We start from the raw sequence: 24665 nt of genomic DNA, 5'->3' as shown, positions 1-24665 counted from the left end.
AGTTTGTGCTTACTATCAGAAGAATTATAATCATATTGCCATTGTGCAATTTTTTTTATACTGTTTCTAAAAAAGGATGAGAAAGATTTACAGACTTCTGCTGCGGCCAACCAGAATGCAGGAATGCTCATCTGAATACCGTGAGTGTACACAGTTACATCAGGGCTTCTCTGTAGGGGCTTTCAGAAAGCCTTAACCATATCTTAAACATCTGAAGAAACACAGTATGGGAAAGAGCTGCGTTCCAGTGATGCAGACCACAAAGCATTAAATTTCAGAGTTCCCTTCACATCTCATGTGTGTTATGCAAGGCAGTATTCTAGCACCAGCTTAACTATTTCTCCTCTAAATTCATCTTAATTTCACGATCTTGGCTGTGACTGCAAGTTCACGTACCTGAACTTGCACCAACTGATCATGGCACAAAATCTCCAAAGATTCTTAAACCCCAGTGTCAGGAAAGGCATATTATCATAATTTTAAAAAATAAATTGCAATGTATTTTCTCCAAAAATAACTAAGTTGGGCCTTTCGTAAAAGACTAAGATGAATGTTTGCTCCTTTCCCCTTGTCTGTAAACAAATCTGATGTTTAATTACTATCATTGTGATGAAACTGTACTTCAAAATTGAATTTGTCTAACCTCAGTTGATATTGCTATGTCTTTGTCAGCAAATCTCACAAGTCCTTTTACAGAAAGATCAAGTCCTCTCTCAATTGTCTTTTCAATAAGCTGAGTAAGTTGAGCTCCTTTAAACCTCACATCATGAGGCTTATTTTCCAGTCCCTGGATCATTTCTGCAGCTGTCCTTTGAATTCTCTCCTAATACACTGGCATTCTTCTTGAAGCATGGAAACCAAAATTCAATTCCAGTATCAGTCTCAACACTGCTGTGTTTATAAGATTACTTATTTTGCTTCACATTCCTTTCCCCCCTTTTTCCCCCCTCCTCTTCAATATGTCCAGGAATCACATTAACACTTTTAAATAAAATAATGGCCCAAGTACAATGTAGAGGCAACAAGCTGTAAAGACCTTAAAGCCCTTTGAGCTACTGCTTTTCAAGACGCTGTTTCACAATTTATAGGTGGGTCTGCTGTTTTGATAACAAATGCATCACCTTGCATCTGGATGGATTCACATCTTTGGTTGAAATGTGGCAAAACAATTCAGAGATCCCTAAATATACTTTATTACCCAATAGCACCTCTCTAGTGATCAAGAATCATCAAATATTTTATGCTATGCAGATGAAAAGAATCTAAAGAACAGTGAATTAAAATCTGGTTTCATCTCACAAACATCTATAAAGTTAGGTGTGTCCTTGCCAAGTTCCAGTCTCAGATATTTCAGGTCTCCACTGTTAATGCAATTTCTCCAGCACAAATATTTCCAGTATCAGAGTATGGCCTTCCTCCTCCCATCTTTTGCCCTCTCCACCTAAAACAGGCATGTCCCCCCAGACCTCCTACACCCAGTCTTGCATTAAACCACTGAATAATCCAGATTTGAAGGGGACCACTGAAAGTTAAACTGACTGAAACACTGTCTTCCTACCCCCAAAGCAGGGGCCAACTTGGATCAGTTGCTCAGGGCATTGCTCATTTCTTCTCCAGGGTCACTAAGTCTTTGCGTAACTATGTATTTTAAGGCCAAAAATAACCTTCTGATGATCTGACTTTCCACCTAACAAAGAATGGAAAATCTCACCTAGTCATTTTTACACATGGCATTGCAGTTTACATGAGAGCTAGGCCATGTTTGTCAAGCACAGCCTGAAAAACAGTATATGGATTTACCACAAAAATCATGCAATGCACTGCAGCCTTGAGGTCCCCAAGCAGCATCAACCCAAGCTATTAAGTCTTCACAGTGAGCACAGTGTATCTGTAGTTCTTATGAAAAAAAACTGTAGAACTTTTATTTTAGAACTAAAACTACATCAAACACTTTCTCAGAAGCCTTTGAAGAATGGCTCCAACTACCCAAGTGAAGCACAGCTCCAAGTACCCCTCCTAAGGAGACCTTCCCTTGCATACATATGTGACTGAAGATGCCAGCTTCCCCAGTTTCATGAAATGTGTACTAATGGGAAATGTATTGAAAAATTTTAAAAGTCATCTTCTATGTCCACAGTCATAAGATTTATCAACACCTCTCTTTATCAATACATTTAACAACACACTCAGCAGTGTTGCTGCTGTACAACATCAGTTTTCTTGCCTACCTAAACAAGGCTGTCCATCATCCCTTAACTAGCACAGAATATCTCTCAACTCACACATGCCAGTTCCTACAAAGCTTACAAGTTCCTGCTTGTCACTAAGAAAAATCTCCCCCACCCCTCCAAAACCTCCATAATTATATAAACAAAGGACCTGTGTGGAAACACATTTATCCATATAAAAGCATTTCATAATAGTCAAGTTATCCCCCTTTCCTTAAAGAACAGCTATGTGAAATCCCAGTGACTAAGAGCAGGGCTGCATGTAATGTAACAGCAGGAACTACTACACTGAAATTAGTAACATTAGCCAAGATCCTGTGATCTCCTCACCTTACATTCTTCCTCAAACATCAATTTTTGGCCCTGTCACAGGCGAACAAAACCTTCAGTCTGATTCAAGAGTCACCCCTGTTCTCACGTTACGTTCTCTGCTCTCCTGTCTGGAATTATTAGTGCTGTATTCTCTGCCAACAGCAAGGAATCTCTCTAAGCTTGAAAAAAATGTGGAACAGAATAAAATAAAAAAAATCCCATCACATGAGTAAATGAGGCTTGACAGCATGATGGATGCTGCAGGTTCCCAAGTATGAAGGTACTCCTAAGATGATGCCTTGCGCCTGTTACAGCTTCCTATCTTCACACAGGCATAAAAGGTTTGCCGCATTCAGGAGGGAGATGCTCAACTATTTAGACTGGATGCATTTTATATAAGACTGAAGATGACTAAGTCACAGCTGGACAGATTATGTTCTAGAAACAAGTTACTTGTTCCTCCCTGTACCTTAAACAACAGCATTTCCTCATCTGCATCTTTTCTCCTTTCTCTTTCAAACACAAGACGTTGAATTCTCACAAGAAAAATAAAAACAGCCTGGAAATATTCAGGGCAATGTACTTTAACCAAAAGGAATTTCACATGCACCACTCATAGGGCTAATTTGATTTTGTCATTATGGAAAAACTGAGAACTATTGAGACCTCAGCTGGGTAAGAGTTGGATAGGAGAATGATCTAAACACAGAAGGAAAATAGCACAGACAAGAATTATCTTCCTGAGTAATGCAGATAGATTTTGTGCACACTACATATCCAAACACAGTTTGCCTAAGTACTCTGAAGGCCCCTTTACATAGCTTATCAGTCCTGTGGCTACAAATCAGTAGCAGCATTGTTCATAACCCAAACTACCTTGGAGCATTACAAAACTAGTGAAAACAGACAGGGAAAACACCCTGGCTCATACTACCATGCTTCCCCATCATCAACTCACACAGATGTTTTCACCTGTATCCACTACGCAATGCACTCCCCACCACACCTACTAACAGCAGTATTAAAACCACTGACAGCTTTACTGAAAGAAAGTGAAGGTACATAGAGAAGGAACACAACACTACAGAACATGGACATGTAGGCAGAGGTGATGACTGGTGTGGGTGAGAGAGCCACCTAAAACTGCAATTAGCACCGCTAGACCAAAAGCCAAAAACACCCCCAAACCAAATATGTAGTACATCCACACTGCTTATAAGATGTCCTATGCAAGTCCTTTTTTGTGCCTTAATATTTTTACCAGTAAAATCAAAATACCACTCCTGAGATGTCACATACAATGTTTCTAGACATGAAAGCCAGGGCTGTATCTAGCTCTAAGCAGAACAGGTGTGGGAGCCCTTCATCTTGCCAGCACTTCATCTTGAACTTTCAGGGTGAAAAACATTTCAGCCACTGGCCATTTCACACGTTTGATTCCTGGTCAGTAAAAGCTAAGGACCCACACACATATCCTGGGAGGGAAGCATCAGACTTCAGAAATCAGCAATGATCAGTGTAACTGCAGAGATTTTAACCTAAACTAAATGATACCTTTTCAGTACTAACAGAATTTCATAGAAAGTCCAATTGTTTAAGACAAATTTCTACATTTTAAAATCATGTACCATTTCAGTAAAACCATCCCTCAACAACTTCAACAAAAAGTTTCCAACATTTTTTAAATATGTGTCAAAGCTACTTTTTTCCTCCTTCACAACCTTCTCTTCATGTGAAACTGAAAATTTTAGAATTCCTTTCAAGTATTGCCTCAGCCCAGTGACTCTCATGGGAACAGACTGCTTCACTATTACTCAGAAAAAGGAATGACGCCTAAACTCTGACACTGGAAGAGCAACAGAAAGCTACAAACTTTGCTTACAGGAACAGCCTGCTCCCCATCCATCTCTGCTGTGCGACACTGTTTAAAAACTGTTAAAAAAAAATTTTCAAATGAAGGATTTCACGGAGAGGAACCTGCTTACACTTTCATACAGTTCTGCAAAAACCATGTAACTTAGATGAACATTTGAACATCCCATTTCATTCTCCCTGGGATTCTCTTTGCACGTGTGATTCAACAAATTTCTGCTGACCAGCTTCAAGCTGACAGTCCCAAACTGCATCCAAGAGAGGCTTAACTAATGACTGCAGGTTTCAATGCATAGTCTCACTTTTAGAACATGCTAGTGCTTTATTCTTCATTAATTTATTACTGCTGTCTGCACATGTAAGACTTAGAAATGCTGGAGCAGGAAACAGGAACTGTGACACATCAATTTCAACTCTTATGTTGTTCCATGGCAGCCTGTGGGGAAAGTCTTTCCCCAGTTTGGGAGTTTTTAATCTTCTTACAAATTCTGTACCTGAACATTTCATAAAAGATACTTTGAACCTATAGTGGCCAAAGAGAATCCACCAGAGATCAAACTTGTGTTGTCAGATGCAAACACTTCTGTGCTCAGCTTCTTGACTTTGAGCACACCATGCTCCAAGTGTTTCAGGAGCTAAGCTGAAAGGTAACAAGCACCACTCTCAGCAGCACTGATGGTGATTTCCACAGGTGTGGAAAGAATGCCAACAGCCTTGGGACTTGGGCATCCAAGTGCCTCCCACCTCAGGCAGAGCAGGCAAGAAACAGCCCCTCCGAACAGCACCACTGCAGGGTAGAGTTAAGGTATTTCCTTTGCCTATCTCACAAGTCACAGCTTTAACCTCAGCAGAGACCTTCCTACTGATAAGGGACATATCTAAAGAGACAGATTTGGGATGGCATACCCCAAAAGGCAACGTCCTAGAATAACTTTCCACCTCCTGCCCAGCCTGTCACAGATAAATGATGTGTTCCAAGCCTGAGACCTTAGCCTGGGGCATGGGTGGGGAGCAGACAAAAGCACTCAGATGGAGTCCCCAGAGCTCTCCATACACATCACCCAGTGCTCACCTGGGCGTTCAGCTCCACACTGCAAAACCTCACAACTGCTGTCGCTGTAAAGATAAGGCAGCACATACACTCTGCTTGGTTCTCTTATGGCAAAATGATTGATTTGGGGCTATTTGCAAATGTTTTCATTAAATAAAAGATTACCCTTGCAACAGATGAGATTTCTTGCTTATGAGACATACTGCTCACACCCATCATGAATTTTTTTTGCACAGCAATACGCGTTTGGAGATGTCATGACATGCTAACATTTAAATACCTTTATTCAAACACAAACAGCCAAAATGCTGCCTCAAGTTCTGTTAAACCAAGTAGTCTCACTAGGTTTGAGACAAAGCCTCAGCTTACAGTGAGCAGACAGAGCAGCACACAGGATCTGTGTGCACAGACAATTGCTTTATTTCAAATTCGCTATAACCAAGTTTTCCATATTGAAGAAACAGGATTGAAGTTTCTGCTGCAACTGACCTTGGCTGAATTACATTTTTGTGTTGTTCCAGTCATACTTTATTTATTTTCAGTGAACTTATATGGAATTCACACCATTATCTTTTTTTATACATTTGACAGTGTATCTTCAGTAATTTATAATTTTCTGCACACCTTGATATTTCATTACCCGTAACAACTGGCAAGCAAATACAAAACAAAGACTTTCTAATTCCAAGGTAAAAAAAAAAAAAAAAAATAAATAAATATATATATATATATAAGAAGCATTGTGTGGTGCATTTACTTACACAGATTAGTAATATTTTTATACTAATTAACTTTTTTCCATCTTCCAAAATGAGCCATCACTCCAGCTTTCAGCTGTATTGACTTTCTGCAAAAGTATACCTACAATATTTTGCTGGTTTGAAACAGTTAAGCAGCAAGCTTAGGCTGTAGCACTTCTCCACCATCACAGATCAAGCCTACATTAAAACCCACATCTGACCAGCTTCTCAAACAAACAAGAACAGATGAAGGCAAGACTACATCACCAATTTTCAAGCAGGGAGCTAAGGGTTTGTCTAAATAAAGCGCTCCACACACAGTGATCGAGGGCACAAACTCAGGGACTGGCACAGGTTTGTCAGCATGCAGGGATGGTGGCTCACTCTCCTTTCAGAGGAGTGTGAACTTACAGGGGACAGCCTGAGCTGGCCACACTGGGTGCGGCACCGAAAGGCGGAGACCCTGTTCCCCTTCTCCGGTCCCCACCACATCCTCTGCACTTCCACCCATATGCTCTCCCCTATTTATTTTGTGAGGGCTCTGGATGCCTGACAAGTCTCTCAGTGAGCCAGTTCAGTTCACTATCTTGGCAAAAAATAATCCAGCAAAACCCAAAACATAAAATAACCCCAACACAGCTTTCTGCTGGGTTAGCAAGCCGGAGGAGTTCAGGAAAGGAATCCAGCAGGAACCAGAGCTGGCAGACAAAAAAGGCAGAACTCCCCGTTGGGTGAGAGAGCAAGGGGGAACAAAACTTCCCCCATTCAGCAGCAGAGCAGTTGGATATGCTCAGCTGTCTCGTGTAACTTCACCCGGAGTAACCTCGCTCACAGGGTGCAGTTCTGCAATAGTTTCAAGCTGACTTCAGCTGGCACGGCTTCAGTGCAGCCTCCCCATCCCTCCCTGCACTGGTGCTACCCTGACCCCACAGTCAAGCAGTTCAGGCAGAAGCCAGCAGAAAACTCTTCCTTTCAAAAATGAAATGCACTTGTTTTCTGAATGGTAATCTTCCTGAATAGTTCACTACTGGGGCAGGCATGGGCCAGAAGAGAGGCAAAAGTGACATTGGGAAGAACAGGGCTGTCAGCCTGAACTGCCACGGAACACAACTGTGCACCAAAAACCTGCACAAAGCTGTACAGTGAATATACTGTGCGTCATGAACACCCATTCCAGTTTAACACATAAATTTCCATATACAAGCAAAGCCTGAGGTGGAAATTAGAAGAACCGCACAACAAAGCGAGTTTGTGACAAGCTCAGAACCTGACTTTCACCCTGCAAGCATGCTTGTTCCCTCTTAACTTCCAGGCCATCTCAAACTCCAACATCCTTAAGTTCATAAAACTGCAAGAGAACTCTGAACCAGCAAGCCAGTCACCTCTGCAGTCAAACAGAGCCTACTTAACTCCATCAAGCAGTCATCTTTTCTTCAAAGGTTCACTTCAGATGTATTTATACAGGAAGCTTCCAGATCTTAGCTGTAGTGAAAGTTAATCTACAGCCACGTTACTGAAAGCATTCTTGTAACATTATAAGCTATTCAAATTCAATGCCACTGAAACACAGCAAATAATGTTTTAGTGTCTTTAAAGGCCACACAAATGCAAAAGGCTTGTGCACTCTTCCAAGTATCTATAAATTGATAGTGCAGCTCAGGTTGAGGCATGCTATTTTAAGGGCTCCATGTTGAACCCCCAGGGCACTTCAGTTTCCCAAATCACTGGTTCTCAAACTTTTCCCAGTGTACTCCTTCCTGCCTACAAGCAAGGATACGTTCTCACCTCCTCACTCTCTCCCATAAAAACAGTTGAGAACTGCTCCTTGGCAGCAGTTTCCACACCAGCATCCTGCAGGGGTTCCAGTCCTAAAGTCTGACTTAAAGCATTCCCAGAAAGATGTAATTTGGGCAGAAGCAGCGCTGGGAAACATGACCACACTGAAAAATATGCCTCTGTTCCCATTCTCTGCACTACCTGGAGCTGTGATGAGAAGTTTCAGTCTTCCTGGTCCTATCCTTCCACCAGCTATAACCTCCGCACCTCCCATATTCTGCTCCCAGAAGCGACTTCTGTCCTACAGTGTGAGCAATATTGTCTTATGTGGGCTTCCTTATCCAAATAAGACCATCAACATAATCCTCAAAAATTCTCTGCCACTTATTTTCATGATTCAAAGTCATGCAAAACCAAGAGGCCACATAATCTGATGCCAATGAACTAAAACTCCAAGCTGCATCCTCTTTTTCTCTTTTTTTTCCCTTTACTGAATCAGTAGCAGCAGGCATGTTCTGTTAAAAAGTTCGGTGGCAGGGTCTCACACGCCTTCCCTATCAACAAGTTGCATTTCAAACTGCTTGCTTTAAAGTCAAGAAAGAAAGAAAGTATCAGAAAGAACTTCAAACTGTTTTCCAGGTTGCTGGCACGGTCACTGAAAACATTTTGTCCTATAAATCAGCAAGGCTGCAGAAGAAAACTCTGGTATGAGTTCTGTGAGGACAACAGGAATAGGCCTGAGTCACTAAATGAGCAGCTACCAAATCCAGACAATATCTTCTTGTCAATGTGTATGATTGCAATTGTAATCATGTTCTAAATATGAACACATCAAAAGCACCGTGACCTTTCTACTATGAAATTACTTTGAAATATTTTAGGGCATTTTGGTTTTAAAGCTAACTCACATTCTGCCTCAAAAGGCTGCTTGTAAGTGAAAAAAAAAAAACCCACCAAAAAAAACTACACCAAAAAACAAACCCTAGGCTTGTTTAGAACAGGATGAAAACAGAAAAGTTTCCTGCCTTGAAAACTAGATATATCTGAGTGTTTGGGATACCTCCCCTTTGCTAAACTTAGCCCTTCTGTGACCCTCAGGGAGGAATGCAAGACCTGTCTACGTTATCAAGTTTATAAGGATTACACTTTAGCATAAACAACAGATCATTTCTGAACTTCACTCTAAAAGTCAAATTCCTGACCATTTCTCAATGCCACTCTTCTACGTTCCTCTCTCTCAGTCCCCCTTGTTTCTTCATGTTTGGTGAATGTGAGACTATTAGATTCCTGACCACAAAAGAAATTACTTCTCCCGCTCACTAAAAGCTTGCCACTCAAACCGCTGACAAATCCTCCCACATTTTTCCACCTTTAAGTCTGAGTACATCAGTACACTTTGCTCATTAAAATAATTTGGGTTTGTGCATGTCTGGCAGGAGGGAAATAAAACTCACCAAGAAATACTTTATTTCTCAAATATATTATTTAAAATATAGTTTGTTCTACTTGTTTCAGCATTTAAATTAGATTTAAGGATCAGAATGAAGCAGATTTACAATTTAAAGAACCATATTGATGCTCCTATAGGACTTGTGGCAACAGAAACTAGCATTAAGACTATTATTTGCTGAAGGTTTCTTTTTTTGGGCTACAGCTTTTCAAGTTCAGACTCATCAGTTGAAGTGAGGGAAAAATCTCTTTAGCTATTTTTGTTACAGGAAAATACTACTTCACCACTGGCTCGGGAGGGGGGAAGGGGGACGATGAACCAGAACCTCCTGATTTGTCCCACAGATCGTCCTTCAAGACAAAGAGCATCTTTGCTAATTACAGAAAAAAAATTTAAACTAGGAGCAGTTGAAAAACTGTTTCTCAGCATGCTCAGCGGGCATTAGCTGCGATTTCAGCAGCTTAGCAAGTCCCACCCCTGTGTGAGCTCAGCAGGGAGGCCTGGAGCACTGCACATTCTCCCTGCTCAGCAGGGACAGGGGCTGCAGCTCGGCTGATTTGCTACAGGAATACTGGAAAATTGCCACCAAAATAGCAAATCCTGTGGAAAAAAAAAACCAACCCTAACCAAGATCCCCCAAGCAACTTCAATAAGGAATTAAAAGGAAAAAAAGGAAAAAAAAAAATCTCAGCTCCCACAGTTTCAAAATGCTGAACTCTTGCTGCATTATGGTCTGGGGCTTTTTCCATGATCAAAATGAGCAAAAGGTTTAGGTTAAGCCAGATTTATACAAACCCCTCCCTAACAATGCAAGTGCAAACTTACTGTGCTAACTCTTGCCACAAGTTGGTCATGGGAGCCAAAGACTGGCTGTAGAATCTCTAACAGCTGTAATACCCATAGCTATTTTTCTTTTAATTTGGAAGAGGGAAAAAAAAAACTAAATAGACAAGTAAAACACAACACAATTTTTATTTTAAAATCAAATAGCAGCTGAAGTTTCATAGGGGCAACTGAGACTTAACAGCTTACACACTATACACTTAAGCACATTAAACATTTCAACTCAAGCACTGCTACTACATCTTGTACACATAAAGAACAGTTTGCCTATTGCAATCTTTCTCATACACTGCACACAACACAGCATTTCATTGGCAAAATTTCAGAGTTACACACACAAGCAGCACCAGAGTAAAAGCACAAATGTGCTTTTGTAATACAGCAATAATGTCATGAGAACAATGATTTTTGAATTTTCAAACCTCTGAACAGTCATTATGTTTGTTTTAATATTGCCAGAATAGATAGAAACATTTTTATCTCATCACATCATTCAACACAAGTTTGAAAAAGTCTGGTCATCCAAAATGAGAGAAAGCACAGACTGGACAGATTAATAAATTACATGTCTGGGACATCACACATTTAGTTCTCCCTTGCACATTTTGCACCTGGAACTTTGAATAAAAAATGTTTTTTTTTTTTTTTTTTTTTTTACTTCAAGGAACATTTGGAAAATTTAAACCCATTATTGCTGGTTGGGTTTTCTCCCTCCAGGAAAAAAAAGAGCATAACTTTTGCATGTTCTGAGATTCCAGTTCAATGCCATCCCTCTCCTGTGTTTTTGCAACTTTGACCTGTTAGTTTTAAAATAAAATCTTGCAGTAACTGAGGCTCTTTAAAAAAGTGATTCAAATGTACATGGGATTTCATCACCCCACCTTGCAGTAGGGAAATATCAGACAACATTAGCTAAGGAATATTACTTTCAGGTCACTTGGGATTTGACAGTAAAATGAAGAGCCAGGGCCTTGTCAAAGCAGTGCCAGTTATCCAACAGAATGTGAGGCAATGGACCAATTCCCATTATAACCTACAGAGAGACTGTAAACAACCTACAGAGAGACTGTAAACAAAGACTAAAGGGCCATGAAGATCATTTTCTGTACTTCATTAAAACAAGGAGCAGTTTTCATACTCACAAAATTCAGAGTTCAGTACTGGTGTCATGTCACTCCAGGTTAGGCAGCAGATGACACCTCCAGCCCCAAAGACTGATGTGTTTTAAGGGGGTTAAAACTTGCTCACCCCACCTTGTGAGGCAATTTGTGTGCTACAGATCCTCAAATATAAAAGCTACTCAGAGTTTGGCATCTACCACATGATTGCTGCCAGTCAAGTGGATTTAAGGGCATAATTTAATCTCTCACATTATTCTGGTCCTGGAATTTTTTGCTTCGAGCTCACAGTAATTCTGAGTTGGGTAACTCAGGCCAGGGCAAGGGGCTCCCCATGATAGGTGTTAGTTTACAAAGATGGCAGTGTTTTCTAATGCTAATGTATTCCCATGCTGCATACCTCAACTAACAGTTTCATCTCTAACAAACGAACTGGAATATGCTGATAGCTCTAACTCGACAGCACAATATCATACAGACAGGGGCCAGTGCCAAATGGTTAGTTAAGCAGATAAGAAAGGCACTCATTCTTCCTTAAAAAAAAAAAAAGGAAGCTATTGCAGTCAGGCAGACAGAGTGTGGATGGGAGCTGGCAGATTCCACAATACAGAGTCACGTCAAAAATGGCCTCCTGCAAACTGTTCCTTCCAGCATTTGAGTCAACCGAAAGGGAGGAATCTTTCCCATTATCCACAGGAGTTTTACCTCCCTGTTCCACAACAGAGCAACATTTCCTATACATTTTGACATAAAAGCACGTAAGAAGCTCAGAGAATAAATTGTACTCTGCAGCAGAGGAAAACTCCTCTCCCCACTTTTTGTTTCCAGTCCTAAAGTTGAGTCGGGACTTTATTTTGACAGTTCCCTGGTCTGTGAATGGAAAATCCCTCCTCAGCACTAGCAAGCTGGTGTCTGCTGCACACACCCACTGCACACAGCAGAAATTCCAGTCAATAAGGCAAGTGGGGCCCAGGCGCTGGGAGGGGAGGAAGGAGACATACAAACAATAAGAAAAGCATCTGGCTCTGTTACTGGCTGGGAAGGAGACTGGAGTTCAAAAAAGACACAACTGCAGCCTTCACTTCACAGGAAGATCATATCAATTCTTGCTGCCCTACTTTTCACACAGACCAAAATATGTGGAGAGGGTAACTTGGGGCTTCCAACCCACACTTTATTGCAATTCCATTAACTCAAGAACGGTGGTGAAACCCACCTTGGACATTTTTGTCCCACAGGACCAAAACATATCCCTGCTCCTGCTTTAGGCCTGTGGAAACAGCCCAAAAAGTAAAGCCCTTTGCTGAACATGAGTGAGCCATCCCTCTACCACCACACTAATGGAGGCTGCTCTGCTGTCCTTCCCTGGAGATAGCAGCCAAGTCTAGTGAAGCTTTTCTCATAGCAACCAGAGCTCCAGAGCCAACAGCAGCTGCTGTCACTGCCTTCAACGCTTACCCACAGGATCCAGAGCACAGCAACACCCTCCTCCCTGCACCTCTACAGCAAAAAAAAGCCCTGAATGCCAGCAACAAGATGACTTCCTGGGTCAACCACAAGAAGAAGAAAAAAAGAAATCCTAGTATTTCCTATACAAGTGAAAAGAGGAATCTCTGATTATTGAAAAAAAAAAAAAATTCCTTTTTTGGGTTTAGATTCCGGCAGCAACACCCAGCCAGGGTGGGGGCAACTGCCTGAAATCCATAATGTACCAGCACACCATCAGACACCAACATCAAGTTCTTCCCTCACCCAAGGAGAGAGATTCGCCCCCGCCGTACCCCCAACGCTCTCATTACATCATGGCCCGAGCCCGCAGCAGCCCCAGGAGCCCTGCAGCACCCCGTGACCTCTCCAGCCCCGCAGAACACGCTCTGCCCCCCCAGCAGCAAAGCCAGGATCTCAGCTGGTGTCAGAGGAACACGAGGACACGGCCGGGAAGGGGCTGCGAGCCCCCCCTCGCTGCTACACCCATTTCCCCCGCTTGCACAGGGCCACACGCGGCCTCGCCTCTCTCCCTCCCCCCGGGACGGCGAGACGCTGCCCGGCGCCGCTTCCCCACTCGGCCCAGCGGTGAACTCCGGTCACCGGCACCCAAGGACGAGCCGCCGGTCGACAGTGACCTTGCCGGTGCCGTCGGGGGTCGGAGCGGGGCCGGGGCGCGGGCAGCGCGGCGGGGAACCCCCCCTGCGCCGGCGGCGGCCGCGGTGACGGGCGAGGAAATGCGGGAGGATCCGCGCTGCAGCCGCCGGCGCCGGGAGCGGGGGTTACGGAGGAAGGCGCCGCGCGGGCACCATGAGAAAGCAGAAAATGCAGGTCAAACACCGCCTCCACCGAGGCCTGGAGGGGCCGGCGGTTCGGGGCGGGCAGCCACAGCCCGGAGGCTGCCCTGAGCCGGACAACGACCGCCGCGGCCCCTCGGGACAATGCGAGGACACGGGGGCGCGGAGAAGGCCGGGCTGCAGCGGGGCTTCCCCGCCGCTCGCCTTCACCGACAAAGCCCCGCGGCCGCTCCAGCCCCAACTCCGGCCCTGGCACTGCACCGGCCGCCAGCGTCCCGAGCCCGCGCACCGTCGGGCCCGCCATGATGCCCGCACACCGCGCCGGACCGGGTCAGCTCGGGCCGGGCCTCCGGGGGCACGGCGGGGCGCTGCCGACCGGGCTGCCAAGGCAGCGCAGGGCAGAGCGTCAGGCCGAGGGCCGTGCAGGAACCCCCGCAGCCGTCCGCCCAGCCGCCCGCCCCAGCGTTCCCTCCCGCCGCCGGGTACGGCCAGTTCCCGCCTGCCCGCGCCTACCTGGCCGGCCCGTTCCCCGGGCCCCTGCGCGGCACCAGGCCCGGCTCGGCGCCACGGCGTGTCCCGGGCAGCCGGCGAGAGCGAGCGCTCAGCCGCGGCAGCGGCGGCCCCTCCCCCGGCGGCAGCGGCGGCTTTTCCCCGGGCCGGGCGGAAACGGCACTGGGTACACGGGGATCCCCGGCGCCGGCGCCAGGGGCGCCCCGGGCACGCCCACCCCACTCCCCGTTGGCTGTCACGCCGCCGCGTCCCGCCCCGCCGGGGCGCCCGCCGCCGCCACAGCCCCGCCTTCCCGCCTTCGCCATTGGCGACCTCGCCTGGCGGCCCCGCCTTTGCTGCCGCCTCATTGGGCTCCACGCGTCCGCCCCGCCGCGCGCCCCACGGTCCCGGCGCCCCATTGGCGCGCGGGGCTGCCACTCGGCGCGGGGAGCAGGGGGGCGGCCGCCGGCAGCGTCGACGCGATGCGGGGCGGGCGGGCTGCGACAGCGCCCGCCGGGCGAGCCGCGCTACGTGCCGAGGGGCGGGGCCGGCGGGGCGCGATCGCTCGGCGCGGGGCGACTCCCGCGTCGGGACACGTGGCAGAACGAAGGGGCGGTGCGGGGGGCGGCCGGGAGCTCTGGGCGGAGGGGGGCGCAGGGCGCCTGCGCAGCGGCACGCGCGCGGGGCCTGCCGCGCGGCACGTCCGCGCGCGCGGGTTTGAGTGGGAGGGAGGCTGGGCCGAGGGTCCCGTCACGGGGTCCCGGCGGGGCCGCCCGGGGCTCAGACCGCCCCTGCTCGGGCCGGGCTGGCGAGACAGCGCTCCCACAGCTGGCCGGTCGCTGTCCCTGGAGCCCCGAACAAAGGCCACGGGGCAGTGAGGCGGAGGGACGGCCCCTCCGCGGTAGGAGGGGCGGCCGAGCCGGGCAGGAGGGGCCCCGCGGTGCTCGGTGCCCAAGCTCGGCCCAGGGGCTCCGCCCGGTTCCGGTGCCCGCGGCTGCGGCTGCTCGCAGTGAGCGATGCGTGCGGTCCGCAGCGCTGCAGGGCCGTAGGAGGAGGGGAGTGGAGCTCGGGCGCGGAGGGAGCCGCGGGATCACGCAGGGGCTGCGCAGCCGCCGCCCCGCTGCGGGGTCGCTTGGCAGAGGCGGCGCTCGGGGGTTGCGGGCGGGCAGCCGCCCCCGGCGCGACAGCCGGCCCGGCCCCGCCGCCCCCGCGGGAGGGTGGTGCGGTCGCTGCGGCGGGTCCCGCGGTGCCGCGAGGCGGGGACAGCCAGCTCGGGTCACGGTGCGGTGATCCAGGCGTGCCGCAGGCTCTGCGCGGCGCTGGCGCGGCGCTCGGGCGCGTAGTGCAGCGCGGGCAGCAGGAAGGCGGCGAAGGCGGCCGCGTCCTGCGGTGTCCAGCCGTGCCGGTCCGCCAGGATGCCGGGGAGGCTGCGGGGAAAGAGCCGGGAGAGCCGCAGGAGCGCGCCTGGCAGAAACAGCGTGGGCACAGCGCCTCAGTCACACCGGCACGGCTGGGGCTGCCGCGCCTCGCCTCAGAATTAACCCAAAGCATCCCGAAAGATCTTTGTCTTCTTCTTGCAATTATCTCTGTAAGCTCCATCTGCGCTGCCCCTTGGGGGTTTGGCTCTCGGGTGCTTCTCAGGAACCACATTTTCAAGCTAGTGTTTGGCGTCTCCCTGATCCTGAGTACTTTTCTTAGGTGAGAACGTGCCAAGAGTGCACAAAGTGTTCCCAGAATAACCATGCCAGAGCCATTGCTGCTTGTACCCGGTGCCTGCCCACAGGCACCCGGATGCATCATGCTATTTCGGTGTCAGAGCCTGCTAGACTCTTGTTGAATTTGTTACGTGCCAGCCAGCTCTGTGGGGCCCAGCAGAATGTATGGCTGAGCAAGAAGCAACTGTCGTCCTGGGGAGTGCACGGTGTAAATACAGTGATTCAAGTTAGGCATGTGTGGTCAGGCCTGGTTGGTTCACAGGGAGAGTGAATGTAGAACTAGTTTTGACTCATTTCTTTTGAGCACCATAGAAGACATAAGTGTGAGCAAAGGATGTGGATGTGCGGGGAGGTGCTTGTTAAATTCCAGCCTGGGACCAGTGCTAAGCACTGAATGAACTGTGGGTAGGCTGGTAAGCATGAAAGCAGAGAAGGATGATAGGCCAAATTGCAGAAGGGTGGAGTCATGTGATGCCTTGTGGTTAAAGAAGGGTTTCAAGACTCATGAGTCAAAGGGAAAGGAACTGGGGAGAATAAAACAGAAGAGATGTTGCAGTTGGGTCAGAGGACTAAATATAGCAGCCACATTGGAAGGATATGAGTGTCCCATTCCTAGTCATCATTGTTCTCTGTCAGTGAATGGGTGAAGTGCAGCCTGTTAGACACTCTTCAGCCTTCCTGGCATGGAACTGTTTCCTGTCTGTATTTCCATTTTCTCCAAATCCAAAGGAGAAATAATGGAAATGCTTTCCCTGTTTGGCGTTTGCTATGACCATTTTTCAGGATTTTGCATTCGTCCCTGGAATGCTCGTGGATTGCAAAGAGGGCAGGGCAGGGAGTGCTACTGCTCTTTATGAAATTTCCATTTATGTTCCATCCCTGCTTGTAGCCTGCATTGTGTGAGTAACTTTTGGAGGAGTTCAGCATGAGCTGAGTAGGAGTGTGTCAGAGATCTGCAGTGATTTTTAAAATAAACTTCCTTATGCCAGTTCTTACCTGGCCTGCTGAAAAATTTTGTTGACTTGTTCCATGAGAAAACAATTTGAGGAGGAATTCTTCCCAAGAGTTCAATAATACGAGCAACATGATCTAGATGGAGGGAGGGAAGACAAATTTAGATACAGACTGTGACACTTCCGTCAGTGAAATGAATAAAACTCATGGAGTCCTACCATCATCTCTGGAGAAGTATTTTCCAGGTTGAGGATCAAATAGACACTCTCCAGTTGCCATTTCAAAAGCCTAGAAATGGAGTAGCACTGTTAATTCACTAATTGTATTGGAGTTTTCCTTGCCCAGTAACTGATATTGCCCTCTTTATCACACAAAACTGATCCTAAAATGTGGAAATATTCTCACTGGCTTGATCTGTACCACAGAGAAACAACACCTTTAGCTCCATCAGGATGAAAAGCAGCCTGTGCCTGATGCAGGCAAGAGTCTGAGCTAATCTTCATGGAGTGTGAATTGCCTTCGAGCTTAAACTAAATTAGGAGTGGGTTGTACCAGCAGCAGACTTTTGCCCTAAAGTGAGTGAGTGCCAGCAGCCCCTTCTGCCTTCTCGGAGAGGAAGCTTTCTGTACAAGGACAGGTGGATGCTAAGGACATGCTGCCCTGGCCAGGTCAGGTCTGTCCCCTCCCCTGCAGGCAGTGTTGTCCCAGTCCTACCAGGCAGGCTGTGCTCCAGATATCCGCAGGGGTGCCGTAGTCTAATCCAAGGAGCACTTCCAGGGCCCGGTACGGCTGGGTCTGTATCTCCTTGGAAAAAGGCTTGTACTAAAACAGAAACAAACTCCTTAAACCAGTCACAGCAACACTGGGGACACAAGCTTCTTGTGCAGTGACAGGACATTGGGGACACAAATGAATGTGTGTTCTCAGCTCTGTGCAGGGCACAGCCAGCACATTCCTGGCCCCACTGACACCAGTGGGAATCTACCTCCCACCATTTCACACTGAACATAATTATACATTTCTAATTGTAGGGACTAACTGCAAGCTGGAGAAACATCCAAAACTGACAGTGGCTCAGGGAAGACCGTGCACGGCTTGGAGCTGAGAGTGGCAAACAAAACACCCCCCAATATCAGCATCTCTGAAATAGCTGTTCAGCTGTAAAGGGACAGACAGACACACAGTGTGGGATGGAAAGAAGCACACAGCATCCCACAGTGTCATGGGATTGAGACTTGGAGCAGACTCACTGTCCAGCATGCGCTTCCTAGATCTGCAATTTTCACCTCTATGCTCATTAAATCAGATTCCTCCAACTGATTGCCAAGATCACCTCCTAGATGGAAAGGACAAAGAGAAATCAGGTCTTTCCAAACCAGCAGGTACACACCACTCACCACAGGAGGGGTATGTCTGCCTTCCCTTAACTAAAAGCTCCTAAATACTTTGTATCATAAATGCCACCCCTCTTTTTTGAAGGAACACAAAAAAAGACCTGGTATCAGTAAAAATGAGAGAATTGGAGAACAGTAGCTTGGAGTGGAACAGTGTGACCATATGCTCCCGTCCTGCTGTAGGGTTCCTCTAGCACCAAGGTTAAATTACTGTGGGCCCAGAGGAGAGCACCAGTCAGAACCAAAACAGCTGTAATTTCTCCTCAGCCTTCAGCAACCCTGGCTGTCACAGGCCTTGGACACAGCCTGCTTGGCAAGCAATGTGGAGGTTATGCTTCCATATGATCCCAGAAAAAGGTAATTCCTGGCTTAGTGTCTTACAGTGGGCTGTCAGCCTATGCTTAACATTGTGCTTTTCTGCTCCAAGCAAAAGACTCGGTCACTAATTTAGCATTCCCTGATTGCCCCAGAGTTTGAGAGACAAAACAACACTGTCATGGGAGAAATGCTCACAGGAGAACATAGTGCAAGGATAATATGAAAGGTCTCACTGCTGGGAGATGAGATAATCTCTCGTGAAACTCTCCAGCCCTACATCTTATTCAATTTTCACACCATTCTGTGCACATAAATTATGTCTCAGAAAGCCTTGAAGGTTAGCAGCACATACAAGTCTCCCACAAACCTCAGAAATGAGGGAAATAAAGAGCAGGAGTGTCATACAGCTTTCTGATCAAGCCTTTTTGTATGTAAACCTTTCAGCAGCTGAAAACATCAGACACAGGGAACTGTCCCGTACCTAAAGCCTTGAGAGTGAGCTCTGAGGTTGTGGTGGGGCTGTCAACAGATCAAGATATCTGGGCCCTGTAGTTGTCCTTCACACAAACCCACCACACTTCTGTAGGTGCCTTGAGCCCAGCCTGGTGTTTGTGTTAAGCAGAGAAAGGAGAGGCCTTTCAGCACCATCAGCTGCCTATAATGTTTTATACTGGCTGTCATGTTTTGCACTGGCTGTTGTAGGAGATGTGAACCTTTCCTAAGGCATCTGTACCTGCTGCTTCTCATTTCTCTCCTGCCAATAAACACCTAAGTCTGTTTTGTTTTTTTTTGGTTTTTTTTTTTGTTAAAAAAGCCCTGGAGTGCTCACCTGCTCCCTCTAGCCTCCCTCCTGTTCCCTGGTCGCAGTGGAGTGTAGCCATGAGAAGCCTTTGGAGCCTTTTGCTGTGCCCACAGAGCAGGATGTTCTCCGGTTTGATGTCTGCGTGGATGATGCGGCAGCACTTGTGCAGGAAGTGCAGCCCTGCCAGCACCTGGCCAATGAGGCAGCACTGTCACACCAGCCCTGGCAGGGTCCCCACTGCCTCTCCTGCCCCAGCTCTCTCCCCCCAGAGTGGGCAGGCACAGCGGGGGTGCAGGTCAGGGACAGTCTGGGCACCGGTGGTAACTCCTGGCAATAAATGGTTCCTGTTGGGGTGGACTATGGGAGCAGGCACAAGGGTTTCATCACCCCACACAACAGCAGAGCCCCAGGAGCAAGTGGAGGCCTGGACAGCCCAGTGAGGAAAGGGCTGTTTGGGGTGACACACAGCAAGAGGCAGTGTGACAATCCACAGATACCAGCACAGATGGGCAAGCCCAGGGAGGTGGGAGGAGGGAGGGGGCTATGAGGAGGCTATTATGATTACAAAGCTGAACTTTCTCCTGAAAAAACATTCTTGTTTGTATGGCTGTTGTGTCCTGGGACCTCTGTGTCTTGCCACTGATTATAACCAGCCCCCAACTTCCATTTGAATGACAGTGACATGTAAAGGGACTGGTGTCAATGACAGGCATGAGAGGGTGTCCCATCATACAAGGAAAGAAGAAGACACAGGATAACACAGACAGGAAGGGGAGAGACCATGAGTGAGTGCAGAGAGAGGATTTCAGGGCCCTGCAGGAGAGCCATGTAGGGAAAGAACAGCTTGTGATGCAGCAGGGAGAGCCTGGCCTGTCACAGGGGAAAGATAAACAACACCTACCAGAGATGAACACTCATTATCAGAAATCAATAACAGAGAAAAGGCTATGGGGAGATTTAGGTTTGTTTTTTAACACTCTGGTCAGTCATAAAGGACTGGTAAATATTCTCTGTATTATCAAATTCTATTCTGGGATGAACACCAGCCCCAGGGAAATATCAGCCTTAAATGGTAACTGTGAAATGTGGGGAAAGATTTAAATAACTAAACTGGAATGAATCAGAAGTAAATACTGCCCTGGTGCTGATCTGAAGGGGGAAAACAGAACCGAGATTTTACAATTAAAGCAGATAATGTATGAAGCAAAAGCCTGAGTATGAAAGGGAGCATAGAAGTAATGTCACTACCTTTTTGTGTAACTTACTCAGGTGTCAGTGGAGCTTCTTTAGAGGAAGGAGAGGCTACTACAGAAAATAGGATGAAGGAGGAAGCAATTTTCTTTCTTAGTATCCCTAGAAGGGCACAGGAATCAGGGTAGCAAATCTTCATCTTGGCAAGTGTGCAGACTTCTGATGAATCTCAGCACAAGAGGCAAAAAGTAATTTTAACTATTCTGAGGCCTCACTCAGGTTTCCCATTCCTTAAGCAGAGCCAGCCCTGAAGAAATTAATTTTTCACCATCTTTTAAATAGGAACAACACATCCTTACAGGGGATGAAGGAAAAGTTGGCTCTGCACAGGGAAACCTCAGCATGGAAAGAGAACCAGCTGACCAAATCAGCAATTTAGAAATTCATGTAAAGATGGAAGGGAGACCTTGAGCAGCCTTCAGTGGTACCATGCAAAAGCTGCTGGACTGACAGTGCTACCCACGGCTGGATGCCAAGGCAAATGCCAGCAGTCTGGCATTACTGCCAGAGGGGACTTCTCTGGGCAGCAGGAGGGCAGAGATGGTTTGCCCACAAGAAGTAGAACTATGGCAGCCTGTTTGTCCCCTGCTACTTCTACAAGCAGCAGAGAACCTAATGATTACTGAGCTGATGGGAACAGAAGTTCCAGCCCTGACTCCCTGGTGTACATCTGCAGGCTTTTGGCACTTTGTGGCCCTGACTGCTTCCCAAACCTGAGGAGGCTGCAGGCTTAGGCAGTAACACCCAAGTCCTTCCCCTTAGGAGAAAGACTGTGGCATGTCCCACAGCCAACAACCCCTTGGCACCCTTGCCTGATTGCAGCTGAATTCTCACCTGCTGTAAAGACTTTTTCACAAAAGGCAAGGGCAGTCCCTGGGCTGTGTAGTTTCCCATCAGACATCGAATGGAAGGACCCAGCACCTCAAACACCAGGCAAGCATGTGGGAAAGAGTTAGGGATTCACTAACAAGGAAAGGTGTTACCACCAACCCTTTGCCTTTCACCAAAGCAACCAAATGCCTCCTGGTTCAGCCTCTCCCCTCCAGCCCTGGTCCAGCTGCAGCCCTGCTCATCCTCCTCATGGCAGCGCAGCACTCAGGTTTACACCATCCTGTGGCTCTCCAAGGCAAGCCCAGGCTTTGCTGGCCCAGAAAAGCACTCTCCACAGAAGGATATGGAAACCATTCTCTCCAATCATTCTGAAGTCATCTAACAAACAGACGATGTTTTCTCCTGCCAGGTCCTTCTTCTTCATGCAGCTTACCTGAGGGGGAGAATTCCAAGAAAGCTGCAATCAGAGACATATATGTGCACAAGGACACTTTGCACCTGTTTTATCCTGTCTGACAGACTTTCTCTTCTAGCACTTTGTGATAAATCCCATGAAAACAACATCAGGAAAACCAGGAATGAGTTTCTGCATGTTTTGTCTTGCTCTTGACCAGGTGGGACCATCACAAGGTCACAAGGAGGTGCTCTCCCAGGGGGCTTGCTTTCCCAGAACACTTATCCTGGTACAGCAATTCATGCTGGTTTTTTCCCCTCTTCATGGCCACAACTGCCAGGGTTTTGGTTGGATCTGGCTCATTTTGCAGATGCCAGATCCACCTGCATCGGTGCCAGAAGGTTTGTTCTGGCACAACAGAAGTGAGCAGCCCTGGAAGCAGAGACCAGATCATCTCTTCCGGCAGCTCTGCAGGCACCAAGCCCCACTGCTGGTGGGAACAAGCCTTGGGAAACAGCTGTATGCTGCTGAATGGGCAGGCATGTCTCTCAGAATTAATAATAAATCAGGGGTAAGCCTCACTCTCTACACAGGGTTGTGCTGATGTGTGGAAAAGCAGCCCTCTGATTACATTAAATTAGTGCCACTTGGTACTTCCTCTTGCATCACTGCATCTGGCTCATCTCCTTTTAGATAGGGCCTACAGATTTACAGGTGTTAACTAAATCTTTCTCAAACCTGTTAGAGAAAGGCCACAGTAATTTAAAATGCAGAATTTAATAGCTTTTACTCATCTGAAGCTGATGTAACTTTGTATTTGAACAAACTTGAAGAATTGTAACCACAAGCTTTCAAGAACTAGCAGTTCAAGCCAACTTCAAAGGCAACTTGCTACAACCCAGATATAGGCATCTAATTATCACCTCCATTAGCAGAGGCCAGAAGAAGCTTTCTGACTTCAGATGTTTATTGTGTTTTGGTACATAGTATCTTTTTCTTTTGCAGATATTTCCTTTTACTTCAGTATCAGTGTTGTGGTACAGCAATGTCCCCTGAGTGATGTTCCTCTGTGAATGATACAGGTATAGAAGACATGCTCCCATCTCCTGCTTAAGGTCATTACCACTTTCTTCTGTTGATTATCCACCTTATCATTCTGCAGATTCCTCCTTTTTGCTGGATTTCTGTCTCACCTAAAAGAAATGGGCTGACAGGGCAAGTGGGACATGTCCCAGTATGATACAGAAAGGAGAAAAATGCCTGTTTCAGAAACCAGTGATTTCTATTAATTTCCCAGCTTTTGGGTTTTTTTTTCCTATTCCCCACCTAGCTCCTTGGACTGAGACCTGCAGGCAGAGGGGATGATGAGGCTGACACTCAAACCTGGACTCAGTGGCCACTGGCTGGAGCACAGCACAGACCCACAGAATACACTTACACAGCGGAGGAAAGCAACCTCATCCTGGGCATTCTCAGCAAAGCCTTCCCTGCTTTTCAGAACCTTCACAGCTACCTGCTTCTTCCTCCTAGGAAATGAACCACAGCTGTCAGCCAGTGCATGTCAGTGGCCCTGACCAGCAACACTTGCCTTTCTCCCAGTCAGCCAGCCCTGGGCTCCCTGGGGAAGGTGCTGCCCTTCTGCAAGAACACTTGGCCTTGGTTTGTAGCACGCCAGGCCCATGGGCATCCCTCCCTCTGGCATCTGGCAGCACAACTGCCCCAGGGACCAGCAAGAGACTGAGAAAAAAAGCACATGGATACTGCAGGGTCTAAACAAGAAAAGAAAATGTAGAGCAAGGGCTGATCCCACCTTATTTACATTCTTTGATTTCTGGGGACCAGCTCTGCTTGTTGCACCCCACTGATCTTGCTGTCAGGTTTTCCCATGTGCTCAGGGATGCCTGGCATGTTCCCAGACTGTGCTCTGCTGTTTCTGCAAGAGGGGCCAGCCCCGCCCAGGACATCAGCCACCCCTTTCCACCTCCCTGAATGGCACTCAGCCCCTCACCTCATGTCCTGGCACAGCCAGACAGTGGCAAAGGCGCCACATCCCAGCTTGTGCAGCACCTGGTATCGTGTGTTGAACACCTCTCCCTCCTGCATGGGGTAGTGGCCTCCTGTGGAAAACCATCACCAAGAGATATTAATGACATCTCTAAATGCTCTTAGACTGAAGGAGCAGCTGAGGACAGGCTGACAGGTCCCAGTGGCCTCCTCTAGCCTGGGAAGAGCCTGACATGATCTCATCTCTGGAGCCTCATGGCCAAGGACTGACCTGTGTGCTGGGCTGATGGCATCTCCTGCTGCACCTGCTCCTCCATGGCCCTGGAGCACAGACAGGTCCTGACACAAGGGGATGGAGGCAGTGGGACACCAAGCTGTGGGACACGGGCAGTGTGAGCTTCAGCACTTTATTCCTTTCAAGAGACCTGCAGGGTGGCCATACCCCTGCAGTGCCCTCACCCCTTTCCTTCCCATTCCCTTCAGCAGCTCTTGGAGTCAGGCTGTTACAAACACTTTTGGCACTTCAGGGAGATAGGGATTATTTTAAGAGTTCAGAAGAGGAAAGCTGGCAGGCTGGTCCCAGGCCAGGGCCAGGTGGGAGTCTCAGGTTTCCTAGTGTGTATTTTCAGGGGCTTAGCGGGGTCTGTGGGATCCCCTCCCACAGCCAGGGAAAGCACCCCCTCCCTACCCCCATCCTGGCTGAGGAGGGAATTTGGGCTTTGGCTGGCAGGAGAAGGCTCCTGCTCCAGAGGGGTGTGAAACAGAACTTGCATTCTAAACATTACAGTGCTGCTCCCTCTGCCCACAGTGCAGCCCTGGGGCTGGAGCACGGGTTTGTCAC

General features: G+C 47.7%; 2 protein-coding genes across 4 annotated transcripts in view; both read right to left on the bottom strand.

Moving 5' to 3' along the window:
• SETD5 (SET domain containing 5) overlaps positions 1–14338 on the bottom strand; it is a 65390-nt gene extending 51052 nt beyond the window's left edge. For 2 of the 3 annotated variants that reach the window (XM_036391033.2, XM_036391034.2), the window contains exon 1: positions 14186–14271. The gene's annotated coding sequence lies outside the window, so the exon portion shown is untranslated. Of the gene's footprint in view, positions 1–14185 lie in introns of all 3 variants that reach the window. The other variant, XM_036391035.2, reaches the window with a different exon arrangement.
• Positions 14339–15437: 1099 nt separating this feature from the next.
• On the bottom strand, positions 15438–24186 carry LOC118691516 (SRSF protein kinase 3-like). The gene is made up of 11 exons (XM_036390717.1): positions 24096–24186; positions 23829–23937; positions 23259–23346; positions 21772–21859; positions 21430–21536; positions 19372–19534; positions 18081–18166; positions 17545–17652; positions 17049–17118; positions 16873–16965; positions 15438–15625 (listed from the first exon to the last, which is right to left on the bottom strand). Exons 1-11 carry the CDS (start codon positions 24139–24141, stop codon positions 15438–15440), a joined length of 1146 nt encoding a protein of 381 aa, XP_036246610.1. The 5' UTR covers positions 24142–24186.
• Positions 24187–24665: the final 479 nt, after the last annotated feature.

Source organism: Molothrus ater, chromosome 11, assembly GCF_012460135.2.
Source record: "Molothrus ater isolate BHLD 08-10-18 breed brown headed cowbird chromosome 11, BPBGC_Mater_1.1, whole genome shotgun sequence".
Classification (NCBI taxonomy): domain Eukaryota; kingdom Metazoa; phylum Chordata; class Aves; order Passeriformes; family Icteridae; genus Molothrus; species Molothrus ater.
The sequence above is the reverse complement of the archived record's forward strand: the minus strand, read 5'-3'. Positions and strand labels throughout refer to the sequence as shown.

What these genes read in the sequence shown, in the direction of transcription:
- LOC118691516 (XM_036390717.1), bottom strand. Translation starts at nt 24,141, where the DNA reads ATGGAGGAGCAGGTGCAGCAGGAGATGCCATCAGCCCAGCACACAG. An exon ending in TGGCTGTGCCAGGACATGAG is followed by an intron (nt 23,347 to 23,828) that starts GTGAGGGGCTGA and finishes TTCATTTCCTAG; the next exon opens with GAGGAAGAAGCAGGTAGCTG. An exon ending in TAGGAAGCGCATGCTGGACA is followed by an intron (nt 17,653 to 18,080) that starts GTGAGTCTGCTC and finishes TTTCTGTTTTAG; the next exon opens with TACAAGCCTTTTTCCAAGGA.